The sequence below is a fragment of the Diadema antillarum genome, unplaced genomic scaffold (genome assembly GCF_040938485.1).
Source record: "Diadema antillarum isolate AM-2024a unplaced genomic scaffold, OU_Dant_1.0 seq00001268_RagTag, whole genome shotgun sequence".
Lineage (NCBI taxonomy): Eukaryota > Metazoa > Echinodermata > Echinoidea > Diadematoida > Diadematidae > Diadema > Diadema antillarum.
The window spans coordinates 483,827-500,045 of NW_027272050.1; the positions used below are offsets into that span (position 1 = coordinate 483,827).

At 40.7% G+C, this 16,219-nt stretch overlaps 1 protein-coding gene across 1 annotated transcript in view; it reads right to left on the minus strand.

The window, feature by feature from the left end:
• Window positions 1-16,219, minus strand: part of LOC139745465 (E3 ubiquitin-protein ligase SH3RF1-like) — a 30,764-nt gene that overhangs the window by 1,768 nt on the left and 12,777 nt on the right. Inside the window, exons 3-11 of the mRNA XM_071655854.1 lie at window positions 9,871-9,932; window positions 6,664-6,877; window positions 5,971-6,066; window positions 5,315-5,457; window positions 4,182-4,551; window positions 3,459-3,577; window positions 2,420-2,591; window positions 2,277-2,281; window positions 775-1,873 (exon numbers count right to left, since the gene is read on the minus strand). Coding sequence (XP_071511955.1) covers window positions 775-1,873; window positions 2,277-2,281; window positions 2,420-2,591; window positions 3,459-3,577; window positions 4,182-4,551; window positions 5,315-5,457; window positions 5,971-6,066; window positions 6,664-6,877; window positions 9,871-9,932 — 2,280 coding nt within the window. The remainder of the gene's footprint in view (window positions 1-774; window positions 1,874-2,276; window positions 2,282-2,419; window positions 2,592-3,458; window positions 3,578-4,181; window positions 4,552-5,314; window positions 5,458-5,970; window positions 6,067-6,663; window positions 6,878-9,870; window positions 9,933-16,219) is intronic.

Here is a 16,219-nt window from a genome sequence, read left to right on the forward strand (position 1 = left end):
AAAAAACCAAACAAACATGAAATTGTGCATATGAGAAAGTAGAGGGCAGTGTACTAAAACTTGTAAGATTTCAGATTTAAGAGTTTCTTTCTGCAGATTGTCAACAGTTATGCTGTAATTGCAATCCCCTATGCATGCAGTTAACTTTTTTTTTTAATCTTTTTTGTTGTTGGTCTAACTACCAAAGAGGTAGGACCTGCCAGAACATGGCAACCTTGATAGGGTTAGAATTTCAAGGCTCTAAACTAAAGAATATGAATGAAGGAAAATGAAAACTGATGCTACGCTAAATGTAGTTTTTTTTTCATTATTATGTTTATTGCTTGTTGCTCAGGAAAAATGAAGATTAGCTTTTTTTTGTTGCATTGTTATTCTTCATTTTTTTTTGGCTACCTAGATTTCATCTACTACAGTTAGAAGTTATTAAAGAGGTTTTACTATTCTAAGCAGCTGGAGTAAGCATTATTATTTTTTTTAGTCTTTGATTTTGTTTGCTTTTACTTAATGGTCGAGTTTGAAAGCTTCTTGTTTACATGCACTATTTACTGAAAGAGGTTCTGTAATTTCAGAAAAGGAACACCCTTGGTAGAGTTGGAAGAAATTTAAAAGAAATTGGAGTTAATTCATGGAGTTTTGATAGATCAGCGTGGGACATCCCTACATCAAACTCATATTGGTTTTTGAAGTTGACAGTAAAATGACTTGTGTCGTATCCTTACAATTTAAGGTCATGGTATTTAACATTTGTGTTCATGCACTTGGTTAGCACTCTACCTTATCTGCCTTGTGTGCTAGAGTGAATTGTGACGGCATACTGCCACTGCGCCTACGATGACCCCTGACCTGGGGAGGGCTGTGGTGGAGGGTGGGTGGTGGTGTCCGACAGCCAGTGTCGGCCCCTACCTGAGCATGCACACTGTCACTGGACATGAGGGTGGCATGCTTGGAGAAAGAGAAGGTGCTGTGCAGGAGCGGTGAGAGCGGTGACTGTGCATGCAAACCAGACTTTGAGACGTGTGCGTTCTGCAGTGCGGCATGGTTAGCGACTTGTCTGCCACTCGGGCCCGCCCTGCCGGTCGCGGGCTGGTCGCTCTCGCTGAACCGGCGGGGCTTGTCGACGGGCTGCCGGGTGGCCAGCATGGCCCCGCCCGACGGGCCCGAGTTAGGCACACGTTTGCTTTTAGCAGGTGCGGCATTGACACTGTGAAACGGATCAGCGGGATGGCTGAGGTGCCAGACTACCTGGTGGGGAACCATCTGGCTGCAGGCTTGCCTGACGGGCACCCCGGGTTGGATGGTTCCGTCTGCCGTCGTGATGACCCCTTGAGTCCTAACACCGCCCACCATCGGGGGTGAGCCTGGCACTAGCTGGGCTCCGACAGGATGGAAAGAAGCAGAAACATTTGAAGTCCGTGGACGCACCGTCTGCCCTACTTGACTGGCATTTGATGTTTGAACGGCAGTGTGCACCTGGCACGCCCTGTTGGGATTCGCCATCTGGATGGGGGCAGCGTTTCCTGGCCAGCTACCGCCCGATGCACTCCCTCCCTGAAGCACAGCGCTGGGCGGGCTTCCCCTCGGGTGCCTCTCACTGAGTCTCGCTGCGGGCGTCTGGATGGGCCTGCTGGCCGCAACCTGACCGGTGGTCTGGAGTGCCCGGTACTGCATCTGCTGCTGGGCACGCTCACTCTGCAGCTGTGCAACAGTCTTTTGTCCATCGGGCATACCAATGGCGGGTTTCCTCTCACTGCCTTGTCCGGCTGCTGCCGTAGAAGCTGCTACTAAATTTGATGTTGTCGTCGTCTGCCTTGAGGACGACGCAGACGATGTTGAAGTTGTTGATGATGCCGCCATCTTCTTCTGCTTTTCTGACCTGCAGAACAAGACATTCACAATCATTGAGGAGAGTGAAAGAAAATGAAATCATAGCTCTATTTCTAAAACTTTCTGAAGATTGCTTTCAACAAAAACAAATGTTTATGCCAGTAAATCTATGCATTAAAGATGGAAGTCCAGTAAAGATACCATGGTAATCTGAGAATACAATCTCAAAAAATTGTGTCTGGCTCTAATAGAAATCAATAAGAGATTATTTAAAACATTGCTATACATTATTGCTACAAGGAAAGATATTCTAACCTTTGAAGAACTGAGGTATGATTTTTGAAATATTCTGGTTTTGCACACAGGAATGTAGTGTGAACAGACACTTTTGCTTAAATTTGGCCCAGAGGACAACCGCTGATTCATCATTCACACACTTACATCATAGAAACAAGTCCTTAGGCTGTTCAAACCAGAAAAATTACTCCCCCCCCCCCCCCCCCGAATAATGAAAAAAAAAAAAAAAAAAATCTCCCAGTGATAAATAACTGCAGTTCTTTTAAGAATTGGACTTTCCTCATCTGTGACGCTAAACCCACCTGTACGGCTGCATGTAGTTCCCAGGGAAGACACCGATCTGACCGGTGAGGATGGACATGCCCTTGAACCAGCCGTCCTTGCACTTCTCCGTCACCGTGTAGAACTCGCCCTTGCGCAGCTCCACCTCGTCGGGGTGGGCGGGGCTGAAGTTGTACATGGCCATGAAGCTGCGGTGTGACAGGTAAGGAGGGACAGGTGAATGAGTATTGGTGCAGAAATTAAACACATGAGAAAGAGGCATAGGTATAGCAGGGCTCGACATTTGATTCTTTAACTGCTGGCCTGTATGGGCCATCAGATTTTGGTGGGCCCCCCCCCCCCAAAAAAAAAGAAATGCAGTGGCCCTAAATAAGAGAAAATACAAAAATAAATTTTGAATTTTAGCTGCCCGACTGGGCCGTGATAACCTTACTGGAATATTGGAGGCCAGACATCCGTTTTTAGCAGCCCTGGGCCATTAGGCCACTGGGCCACCACTGATGTCTGAGGAAAGAGAATGGCAGTCAGACAGGTATCAAATATATTCCAACAAAGTTGGCATGAACAATAGTTTCTACACATCAACCACTTGTTATCATACAAAACTCACAGGTATTCCCTGTGCAGTGTTTCTATTCTTTTTGAGATTGAACTGGAAGAAGAAATAACTTCAATATTTCCCTCTTCACACAACCATAAATGGTAAGCTAACAACACTTATGCTCTTTTCTGGTCAAACAAGTTACTATTTGCAGTGAAGTAAAAGTTAAGTTCCCTTTAAAAAATATAACATTATCCTCCTTGTTTTTCAAATTATATGTATATAATGTATATGTGTACAATGCATATATTGTATATTATATCTACAGTGAATTTCTACTTTTAGCAAAAAAAAAAAGAGGTAGTTTGATTGTAAATAAAATCAAATAATCAGGTCATTGTACACTATAATACATTAAACAAAATGGAAATTAATAAACACATGATCACTTTTAACATATTCATTGCAGGCAGGGATGGGAATTAGTTTAGCTTCCCACACAACCACAACTTACACTTCCACCTTGGGCTTGGGAGATGAGGGTGGGTCCTGCGTAAGGATCATATTGGGCGTGGCGGGACCCCCTGAGCCCACCACTGTGGGAGAGTGGGGTGGTAAGACTCCAGGACCAGTCTGCCAGGGAGAAGAGTCATTGAACAACATACCGTTATGCATTTAAACACTAGCATTCTCATTTTTTTTTTGTCGACACATCTAACTTGGATTGTCATCTTATGTATAATATCTCCCGCACTAGGTCAGAAACAGAAGGACACTGCTGCAATCAATTTTGCTTTTAGTATCAGCACCTTTCTGTCTGTGAAGGAATGAGAAATCTTGCAAAATAAAAATGTAGAGATACTTTGCCTTCAGGGAAGCGGATGTTTTTGTATCAGCAAATGTAAGGCATGAATACGATGGCAGTTCATGATATGGTGCAAAAAATATCTTATGACCTCATAAAATGTTAATTCAATTCAGATCGTGGCTATCATTCCACCCTTAGAAGTTACTATGCAAATAAAACAACAGAAAATACATGACATAACTAAACTAGAGATATCAATCCAGAGATACTCGCAGGCCTTCGTTACACCTTGTGAAAAGTTTTTCTACCAGCTGGTGTGGAAATGCTCAGTCAAAGTGTATCGACCTCTGCTGGGTCAAATGCCTTTTGGAAAGAGCTAAGCCCACAGCCAGGTCATGGCAAGGGAATACTTCGGAGAGATGAGCGCACCTGGTTGAGTAGCGTGAGAGGAGCCGGCTTCTTCCTGCCACTGCCACCAGCTGACCCAGCTTGAGGATTCAGGCTTGCCCCAGCAACGGGAGACGGGGAGGCAGATGGAGATGGGGAGGAGGCCGGAGACTGCCCGGCCGTCGCCATGGCACTCGCAGCTGATGCCATGGCATCGATCAGGGTGGCGGCCGCGGGGTTGCTGGACCGGACGAGGATCGGGGAAGAGATCTCCATGGAGTGGCGGTTGCCGGGGCTACTCCCGCCTCCTCCGCCGCTCCCAGCGTTCCCTTTCTCCTGTGAGTCCTTGGATCGCAGCTGCACTCCCAGCATTGATGTGAACGAGTGTCTCTTTGTGGAGGACTTGTTTCTGCTGTAGGTGAAGCGAAAAGAAAGAGCAAAACTTCACTATAAAAACAATCAATCATATGAATTATGAATGCTTGTGCCAATAAGATAAGCAGCAGACTGCTGCTAAAATGGATTACATGAAACTGCTGGTAATATACAGGGTATAAAGATGTTACACTGCTTCGTCACAGAGTGACACTCATAAGGATGGTAATTATTCTCAATATTCTGTTGTTGACCAGACCCCGTTTGCATACTAGGAGGACACTGGCCCGTCAGTATCTCACAGAAGTGAGATTGTGTCAATATGTTTTGATTGAAAAGACAGACGGTGAAATCACATTTCTGTTCAGATATCTCTAGCACAAAATTTTTAAAATAATTTTTTAAGAATTACTATTCTCTAACCGTGTTTGTCAAAAAATCGGAACGTTCATATCCAAAGTCCATGTAAATTTTACATATGTTATCTTAAATTTTACAAATTTTAGGCAGATAGAGAGGCAAACAATCATCACTATTAAACCACGTCAACCAAACCAACTAATTTCAAACTGTTGCAAGTACTACACAAATACGAGGGACAAAGGGAGAAGTGTACATCAAAGCAAGAGGTGCCTGCACCTCCAAAATCACTGTCAGCTGACTGCTCGAGTAACGTCTAATCAGAAATGAAATTATATAAACAAAAGAGGTGCCCATGAAAATTAGCTCCACTTTGGTCATCTTTGCCCATTGCTTGTTCCCTCTCATTCCCCCCCCCCCCTTCCCCCTGATTCTCTCACCTGCTGCTGGATTCATGTCCAGAGCTGGTCCCCTGGGAGGCATCTCCCCCACTGCCGCTGGCTCCCTCGCCCCCTGCCGACCTGGAGCTGTCCCCCGAGGCGCCCGCATGGGCCTCCACGAGGCTCTTTGCCGTCTCATTCAGCTGCAAAGAATGATGAAAGTTGAACACTTATTGCAGCAGGAAGAGCAGAGCAGGCAATAGTAACAGTAATTATGCTACCACAATGGTGATAATCAATTTATTCATTCCTTTGGACTACATAATGCCTTGGATTGATACCATTTCATTAGTAACTAAGAAACAGTTGGCCATCAACAATGTAGGTGAAACTTTGCAAAACAGGAGTGAAATTTGAAATTTCAATAAAACAGTATTCGGCATTGGTGCGCATCAAGCATTTATGTCATAATCCTATGAAAGAACTAAGGCACATCACACTGCCTTAAAATAAAAGTATTCATTAAATGCTAGATTTGCATATAACAGCATATTCAATTACTCACTAGCTTTCATATGTAAAAAAAAAAAAAAGAACATATGTGGTCATAGTCTTTGAAAACTCCTTCCTACACTTTTGCTGTGGTACACATCACACACATCATCTCTTGGAAGTCATTTTGACAGACATGAGCACTCATCGCGGCACAACCGTACCTCAACAAATGAGAGAGGAAAGATTCCAATCTTGTCGCCCTTCTGCCCTTCGATCCAGTTTTCATCCACTCTCCGGATTACGTTCAGTACCTCATCCTGTATAGAGTCAGTGAGACAGTGGGAGGCGAGACGTCACATTAAATGGCATGCAAACAATTTGTGTGATCAATGCCATTTTAAATGTATCAACAAAGATGTCTCGGTCACATTTCTTGTATCACATAGGAGATTCCTGGCAAAATGGAACATTCAATAAAATGATGAATTGAAACTTGTGAAGTATGTTTCCACCTTCTAAGGGGAAACATACAAGTAAATTGAATGGAGCTGCAAAAGCCAAGAAGTTACAAGAATCTATTAAAATTCTAGCTGGAAATAAATTTTCGTTATTTGTAGGACATACCAATATCAAAAACAATGTTTACCCTAGTAAAACACAGTCAACATTTTAACTCTTTTAACAAAATAGGCTGACATTGAATTTGTGATGCATTTTGTGTTCTTAAGATATCTGAAAAGCAAATTTTGACAAATCCCTGCTCAATAGGATCACAGCAAAACATAGATAATTCCTCTCACAAAAAGAAATACTTTCCATACTCTTAACAATCATGAGAACATGTGATGATTACTTGATTGCATTAACCAATGACAACATGGCTGCCTACAGCTGTACTGCAAAAACGTGCCTACCTTCAAAAACGTGAGGCAGTCCTTCTCCTCCTGCTCATTGACGTCAAAGTCGTAGAGGGCCTTGCACTGGGGCGGATCCGGTGGGAGGGGTGTCAGGACCTCCACGTAGCTGGCGGGAAAGAACCCCCGGCCGCCGTCCAGCTCCCCGTGGTACCAGTTGTCGTCGATCCTCTTGAGCAGCGTCACGATAGCACCTTTACTGAAAGACAAATCACTGAGTGCGGGGAGAGGAGGAGGAGGAGGAGAGAGAAGGGGAAGGAAAGGGTGTTAAATCCCTTGTGAGATGTGTGACGTAACCGTAAAGATTTGTACATCCAACGAATACAAATCATGTCTTGCATGGAAAAACAGGCAGAGATATGAAGGAAATGGCTGTTTTCACAAGCCACTGTCAATATGGTATACATGAAGGGCAACTCCCAGACGAGCTTTAAAAAATCTTGTGAGCAGGGATGTGATAGAATCTTGATTGACAGGTAGACGAAATCGCTACACATGAGTGAAGATTAGAGGGGAAAGGAAGTATAATGCAGTGAGAGTTGAGTGAAAGTGGATAAAGGATGAAAGTGAGCAGCAGATGATATACACTTGAAACATCCTTGTCATATATCCTAGATAACATATATATGACACATGCCAATCATTAATGTTTTCACACACACTTTATACAATCCGTGATTGTTGTGTAGGCCTTCAATAGACATACATTGTAGCAGCGGTGTACGATCATGGAGGCAGCTCCATGGTAAGGTTTGTTTGCAATAATAGAGCTCTATGATTACACTGTCTTCTCTGTACACAGTGTACACATATATCTTCTTCTGGTACGCTTGTAGTATCCTATCCCAAAGGTTGCATAATGACGTGGCTGAATTTGTATGAATTCATATTTAATTCAATCCAGAAGAGCTGTTTTTCACTGGCATTTTCCATTTGAGGGCACCCAGAAAGGCTTCAACGTTCTTGATAGGCTGACCTTCCATGTGTTAATTACTGTATACGCTATAATTTTCGCGTACATAAATTTTCGCGAATTGCCGCTGTCACACATTTTCGCGAGTGGTTAAATTCGCGATTGGGGGACCAGAGAAAATATGAAGTGGCAAAGAAAGTGTGAATTTTCAACTTACTAGCAAATAAGAATGATACTAGTTATACACTGCATGAAAAAAACTTACCAAACCCTGCGAACTAGTAAGTTAGAATTCAACATTTTTGAAGTGGTTAAGTCCATCGCGCTAGATTTCTGACGAATGGTCCCCTTGCGATAATGGATTGGCTCTCTACAGTATTCGTAAGTAGACGTGGACGTGCGTAAACAAGCTTAGCCAGTATGGTCTGTTCGGTAAGCCGTGACATGCTATACTAGTACTGAAATGTTCGTATCATCATGGCAAGGGATTCATTTTGGAAGGTATTATTTTCGCGTGTTGTTAATTTCGCGAATAGCTCCCGACTCGCGAAATTCGCGAAAATAAACCCCCCGCGAAATATATAGCGTATACAGTAGATGATCAATGGAGATTGAATGATGTTCCCTCATCATATGAGCCCTGATACACACCTGTCTGGTCATGGATTGACCACAGAGATGTTTAATCATCATCTATAGAGGGCAGAATTCATGAAATCACTGTGGCATCAATTCATGCCAGATACTGTATCATGACTACAATGTAAGTTGGACAACAGCAAAACCTTATTAAGAAGACTTTGAACACAAAACATGATATAGGAATGCACATTCAGGGCATGTATAGGTAAAAAAGCTAATTTCGTACAAAATTGATTTGTACATGGGTGCACTATCATTACATACTTGTGTATTTTGATCAAACAATAACTTTTATATTGCATAAATAATATAGAATAAAAAAAGGACAGCACAGTAGTCTTTACTTAATAATGGTGGACCATGTTCCACACAGAGTATTTGTATGGGAGTGTACGGTATTGAGAGTTGACAAGGCCCTTTCTATTCTCATACAATTCTCTACTATGGGAACTAACTTCACTACTGTTGCCATAGTGTGGAAAAGTCACTTTCAAGTTTCATTTGACATCTGACAATATGCAAATATGTTTTATTTTCAATGTTGAACTCAGGATAGCCAAATCTTTCTTTGAAATTGCTTTACATGTATTTCACTCAATAAATAGTTCAACTAAAAAAAAGGAGAAAAAAAATGAAATGACACATCCTACGCTCAAAATTGAGATAACATACAAGCTTTTGACAGCTGAATAGTGAAAACACCTTGAGTCACATTGTGCATACTTAACAATGCATGCACTCTGTGAATCATACTGTAACCCGCAGCCCAAGAGCACCACACAAGACTAACACACCCACCCAATGGCGAGTGAAGTCTTCTGTCTGAAAGGTCACGCATGTCCATCAGGCTGGAGTCATAAAGCCCTCTTATGGGTGGGAAAAACGGGGACATTTACACCGTGTATGTTTGTCCAGACTCAATGGCAATTCATATATCTAGTAGACCTGAAAGATCTACATCAGTACTGTGTCCGTCCTTGGCTTGCCACCGTCTCTCTAGTTTTGCAGTAATTCAAGTTTTACTGCATGACTTCTAACAAATACACGCAAACTAGACGGGGAAAGTGTCTGAAATTTACAGCAGCGCTCTAAGACAGACACGGAAAAGAAGGATAGGGAGATTTGAGCCGGCAGCAATGTGCTTTTACACATGCATGACGTACATTTGGCCCAATTCAGATTCATAAAATAAGCAATCTTCATACATTTTGTAGCAAGATTGCACAACAGAGAGCCCCCGAGACGTGCAGTGGGAAACTGCGCATCTATACCACGTTTTCCAGAACGGTTGAGATTATTCATCTTAACAGTCTGTCAGCTATACAACAATTATCTATACGCTGTTTCTTTAGAAATCAAGTTTTGGTACAAACTGGTTTGTGTCTGAACAGGGGGACATTGATGTGAACTACATTGTAACACTACAGATAAAAACAAAACACATAATGATGCAAACTACTTCATGCCGCTAAGGTGGACAGCAGACTTTTTTAAAGTGTCTTCAGGACGATTCTTACGCACTCTCATTTCACAAATGTGAAAGGGGGTCTATACATGGACATGACTTTGCATGACTCACACGTAATTCCTTAATGGTTGACACATTACATATGACGCTGAATGCATGCATAAAGTGACACGCTGACACTCACCTTGGTTCCTGTGCATCATAGTTGTACAGAGCTCTTGCACAGGCCTGGTTTTGGCCAGAAATCTGCATTTTAAATCAAGAGAGGAAATCAGAGATATTGCTGTTAGCTCATTCAGACTGTGACATTTCTGAGGCTGTAAGGTTGAAATTTGGGCTGAAAATGGAAAATAAATTCCATGGCACACTCCATAGAAATCATTAATTATTTCTACTATATTGTATCTATGACTTACGTACATGTATTATGGCTACGGTATGATACTTTCGGTACAGATTTAACATAATGGATGAGAAGCACTACCACATGATACAATATTAATTTTTTAGATTAAAAAAAAGAAAACTTTTTTGTTAAGTTTTTAGTTCCTGTTACTGAAGTATTATCATCATTTCACAGCTCCAAATGTACAGTAACATGATTTCCAGGTAATATAATCCATTACTCTCAAGTTTATGTGACAAATAAAAACATATGTACACTACAATGATTTTCAGAATTATGGGTCAAATGAACAAGATTATGTAAGAACGAAGTTAATGATTTGTAACAATTGGATCAGACAACGCACAAGTTTCCATCTAAAGACAGAGAGAGTTAAAACCCACCAAGAAGTACTGTACTTTGATTCTCAAATTGTAACTGACACAATGTTTATAATGTACAGGTGACTTTATCTTTAGAAGTGCAAATTTATTGTTCTGTGTTTTGTATGTATCTGATAAATTCCTCACTTGTAAATTGCTATTTGCAATCCGATACACATGATTACTGTAAGAGGAAGTATGGGGTGGGGTATGGGCTGTTTTTGTACTCTCAACTAAAGAGGAAGTTATACACCTTTTGTGACTTCACACAACTTCTCATCTTCTACATCTTGCTGCCAAGTAGGGCACATACAAATATACAGTGTTTTGACTGAACTGTGAATTTGACAATCTTGAGTTTGCAGCTAGTCGGGCTCATACTGACAAGCAGGTGCAGTCAGTGTGTGCGTTTTGCTGAGCAAACAGCCACCAAGAACAGGAACTGGACAATAAAAGGTTTTAAAAAGAATGCAAAGCCTGGCTGCTTTGACGTAACTTTTCAATGCCATTGTTACCAGGCTGCAATATTGACACTCCTACACACGTGGCACTGACTGGGAAGAGAGTGCATTCATGTACATCACGACATGTTTAGCTTTCGGTAGGAGTTTCCTGTATGTTGCATTCATGCTTCTCCCACACACATGCACCACCCCCCCCTACACACTCACACACACACACACATACACACACTTAAACACACACACATACAAATGTACATGTGTACATGTACACACAAACACACCCTGACAAAAAGTGCAATGTCTTACAATAATAACTAGATGTACATTTCTGTACAAATGTACATTTGTCATAATGTACTACATGTAGTTTTACTTGATTTAAATTTACACTGTATTTAGCACTGTACCATCTAACCACAGACTGTATTAAATAGAACCCCTCCCCCTCCCCCACACAGTAGAAATTGTGAATGTGAACATCTGACTTTTTCAGAGAAATTCATACAACCGAATTCACAGTGAGGTCGTTTCTGTGACCTCATTCAGTTAAAATGAAAACAAAACAAAATCGAATCCAACTAACAATGCCACTATTGGGTCATAAAACATGTCAATCAATTTGAGATACATGTATTTTCCACACTACTGTGTATCTTAATTCTCAACCTTGAAGACATGTGTTATACAAGGGAGAAAAAAAATCACTCGTTACTGGAGGTCGAAGTGTTTAACACATCACATCCAATATCCATTATGTACAATTGAACATGTACACTGTACCTCCCTAAAGATGCTGTCAAAACTGTCAGATTTTATTCTTTACAATGTTATATAGGCCTACAGTTTAAACTTAGCAAAGTGGATAAAATGTCAAAACTTAGCAAGGAAGATAAAAGTCACAAACTACTTTGTGGCTGATGATACTATTCATTGATATACAAATGCAGAGTCATTGAAAATACTCAATGTATTATATTTGATCACTTGAATTACTTTTTTTTGGGGGGGTGGTTTTAAAATACACTGTAGTTTGGTTAGGGTTGGGTTAGTTTTCACTTGTAAATCATATCATTCTTATACAGTTGTACCATATCTGTACTATTTGCCCTGTACAAATGTACATATAAAATGTGAGAAAGTAAACACTTTTGTGCAAGTCACATTATTCAAGACGTACAATGTACATGTACAAATTGTAGGGAATAATGGTCGACAAAATACATTCTATTACGGTGATTCACTTCAGTCTTGCATACGTCATACATTGTACATTGCTCAAAGGGGTCAACATGTCTCATTCCGCAAACTTTTCCAGTTGATGCTTGAGGGTTACCATAGCAACAATGATGTCATAATCGTTTATGCACTTTATATCAAAACCTGTTTTCAACAAGAGGACACACAGCCCAGCACGATCATTCTCATGATAAAATACATGTCAAATGTGTGTAATATTAGTCATAAAACACTCAGATCATTTTGCCCTGTTTGGCAGTTGCGTTAAATGCCATGCTTTCTAACATTACGGTGCAAATCAGCACTTTATGGATACGTGCAGTTGTGCATACAATTTCTTGGCAATGTTGAACTTCGGATCAAAGAATAACCCCTGAGTCAAGTCCTTTATAGATAACACTTTTTACAATTTGACGGCAGCAGTTATCAATTCTGTTTTGATGAGTCAGTGCTGACTGGGGGTTTCCGCAATCTGTTTATATTCATGATACCGGTAATTCTGCCTCTTTGTCAGGTTAAACACACACACACACACACACACACACACACACACACACACACACACGTCGTTCAATGCCATAATTATATTACTGCAGGGATCTCGCCAGCGTATATCACCCTTGTCGGCCCCGACAAGCGTGCGGTTTGAAGAAACAATTGCCGACAAGGGTAAAACTTGCCGACAAGGGTAACACCACGCGTGAACTTGCCGACAAGGGTAACTTGCTTGACGAGCTAAGTTCGGACCAAGTTCTCGCCTTTTTCAGTCTTTATTATCTGGCTAGAAAAGAAGCTAGATGTTGAAAGCAGCAGCAGTTTACATACTTATACAAGCACAAAAATTTACCCACGCAGTCACCGCACCGATCACAACAACGCGGCTCAACAGAGCGACGTACTACCTCCCTGCAGATACACACCACATCACACACTTGCTCACCACATGCGCTCTGATTTGGGATCCACACACACATAAAAGCACAAGCACCCAGCCGGCCACTTATCCAGCCGCGTGCGTGTACAACGCTACAGTCTATTGTGAGAGGGAGAGAGAGGACGGGAAGAGAGGGTCGGAGGCCGAGGGAGGCTGAGGAAGGCTGACACGTGCTCGCTTGTTGTCACGCTTGTTGTCGGGTTACGCAAAAACAAACGATATGAAATGCATGCCCCCCTCCGCCAAAGGTTGTATTTTTTTTTTTTTTTTTTGCTGCTTGGGTTTGTTTGTTAGTTTGTCTGCCTGTCTGTCTCTCTATTCGCAAAATAAGTCAAAATTTGGGAACAGATTAGGATGAAATTTTCAGGAACAGTTGGTTGGTAAAAAAAATATGGTGCAAGGAACAGATGATTAAATTTTGATAGTGAGCAGGATTTATAATACCACCGAAATTCACCGCCAGGATCCAGGATCTTTAGACTTTGTTTCGTATATTTGAAAGGATTCGTATCAATTCTTTAGGAAGCTGGCCATCGGCAATGACGCAAAATTAGATGCGTTCAAAGCATTGCCGCAGAGAGAAAATTAACTCCATTTTTCGTTAAAAAAAGAAAAGAAAAAAGAACGTGCGATGGAGTAAGCAAATGCAAATTGTTATTTAGGTTTTGGTAGTTTCAGTGGGATATTTTTTTTTAAATCTAAAAAGCCATGCGTTCCATTTTAGCCTTTTCAATTTCTATGGATTTGTAAACGTCATTCGTGAATATTCCATTTTCCTTCTCCGGGCCGAAATTTATAGTAATTCTGTCATGATGGTCTTTCAAGTTCAACGTATACGTAATGCTCCACGTGCTTCTGGCTTGGTTTGTTAAAAGGTGGGTTAGGGGGCCTTCATGGGCAGAAAATAAATGATGATCATTCATCAATGTTCCCAGTTGGTTTACATGCTATGTACACGCTGTTTACGACCACTGAAGCAAGGTGGCAGTACGCACGACATTCTTTATCTGACACCTGGCTTTCGTGGAAATATCGTGGAAATTTCCACAAGCCATGATATCAAGTTTCCCCACTGCTTGAGGTCGTGCTTTTTTTTTTTATTCTTCATTACGAACATCAATTTGTTCAACTTGAAAAGTGTATATAGATAATTTGCTTTGAGGACGTGTTTCTTTCTTTCTTTTTTTTCATTGCAGCATCGGTAACATTTTGTTTTGTTCATCGTCCCTGCATGGCAGGGGTTCATGGGAGGAGAACGATAGGAATGACTGGGGAGAAAATAAACTGAAAGAAGGAAGCATCTTTTGAGCGAGCTGTCTTTGTTTTTCTCTACACCAGCATCAGTTTAAAATCGCCACCAAGATTCATTTTTTTTTTCGTTACTCCGACAGATTAATGATAAAATGATGCTAGATTCTTTATTCTGAAGGTTCGTTAATCCAAAAATGATTAAGAAAAAATGTCCGTTCATTTCACGACGAAATCAGTTTTGTTATTTCGAACGTTCTGCCAGTGAAATTTCGGAATAGAACGACGGTACAAAACAGCGTGTTTTCGTACTCTAAGGGTCTCTTATTCCGACAGAAGTAGTAATGATGAAATAATAAATTGTAGATTCTTTATTCTGAAGGTTCGTTAACCGAAAATTGAATAAAGAAAAATGTCCGTAAATTTCAAAACGAAATCAGTGCGTCATTTCAAACGTTTTGCCAGTGAAATTTTGGAATAAAACGACTGCCCCAAAATAGTTGCAGTTTTCTTACTCTGAGGGTTCGTTACTCCGACAGATTAATGATAAAATAATGCTAGATTCCCTATTCTGAAGGTTCGTTAATCCAAAAAAATGATTAAGAAAAAATGTCCGTTCATTTCACAACGAAATCAGTTTTGTTATTTCGAACGTTTCTGTCAGTGAAATTTCGGAATAAAACGACGGCACAAAACAGCGTGTTTTCGTACTCTATAAGGGTCTGTTATTCCGACAGAAGTAGTAATGATGTAATAACAATAGATTCTTTATTCTGAGGGTTCGTTAACCGAAAATTGAATAAAGAAAAATGTCCGTAAATTTCAAAACGAAATCAGTGCGTCATTTCGAACGTTTTGCCAGTGAAATTTGGAATAAAACTGCCCCAAAAACAGTTGCACTTTTCTTACTCTTAGGGTTCGTTACTCCGACAGATTAATGAAAAAATAATGCTCTATTCCTTAGACTGAAGGTTCGTTAATCCAAAAATGATTTTAAAAAAATGTACGTTCATTTCACAACGAAATCAGTTTTGTTATTTCGAAATTTCAGAATAAAACGACGGCCCCAAACGGTTACAGTTTTCTTTTACTCTGAAGGTTCGTTACTGCGAAAGAATAACGATATAATATACTTTAGATTCTTAATTCTGAACGATCGTTAATCGGAAAACGATAAAGAAGAAATGAAAACGGTTACAGTTTTCTTACCCTCAGGGTTCGTTACTCCGAAAGAATAATGGCAAAATAATACTCTACATTCTTAATTCTGAATGATCGTTAATAGAAAAATTATAAAGGAGAAAATATTCGTTTATATCCAAACGAAATCAGTTTTGTTATTTCGAATGTTCTGCCAGTATAATTTCGGAATACAACAACGGCCCCAAAAGGGTGTTTTCTTATTCAGAAGGTTTGTTTTTCTGAAGCAATAACGATGATAGATGATAGATTCCTTTCTGAAGGTTCGTTGATCGGAAAATAATAAAGAAAAAATGCTTGTTAATCTTCGAACGAAATCAGTTTCATTTTGAACATTCATCTGTAGTACCGACGTTTGGTGTTGTTGTTGTTTCCGATTACAAACCTTCGAAGTACTCAGTAATGAATCGTTTCATTTTATGATTAAACAAACCTTCGGAATAATGACCATCATTACATTTTTGTATGATATCTCTTTGATGTCACGGCCAAACTACCGCAGTATACCCAGAAAGGAAAGTGCAACGATGTCCCGAAAGTTCTCGATCGCTTCTCGCGCATCTGCATGCAATAGGCCTACCACGTGGTTGAGCAGACGGCGAGAAAGCAACACGGCGCGCGTTGTTGCGATGCATGCAGAGGCGGCTAATTATTGCAACAGTGAAACAGGAAAGGCCTAAAAG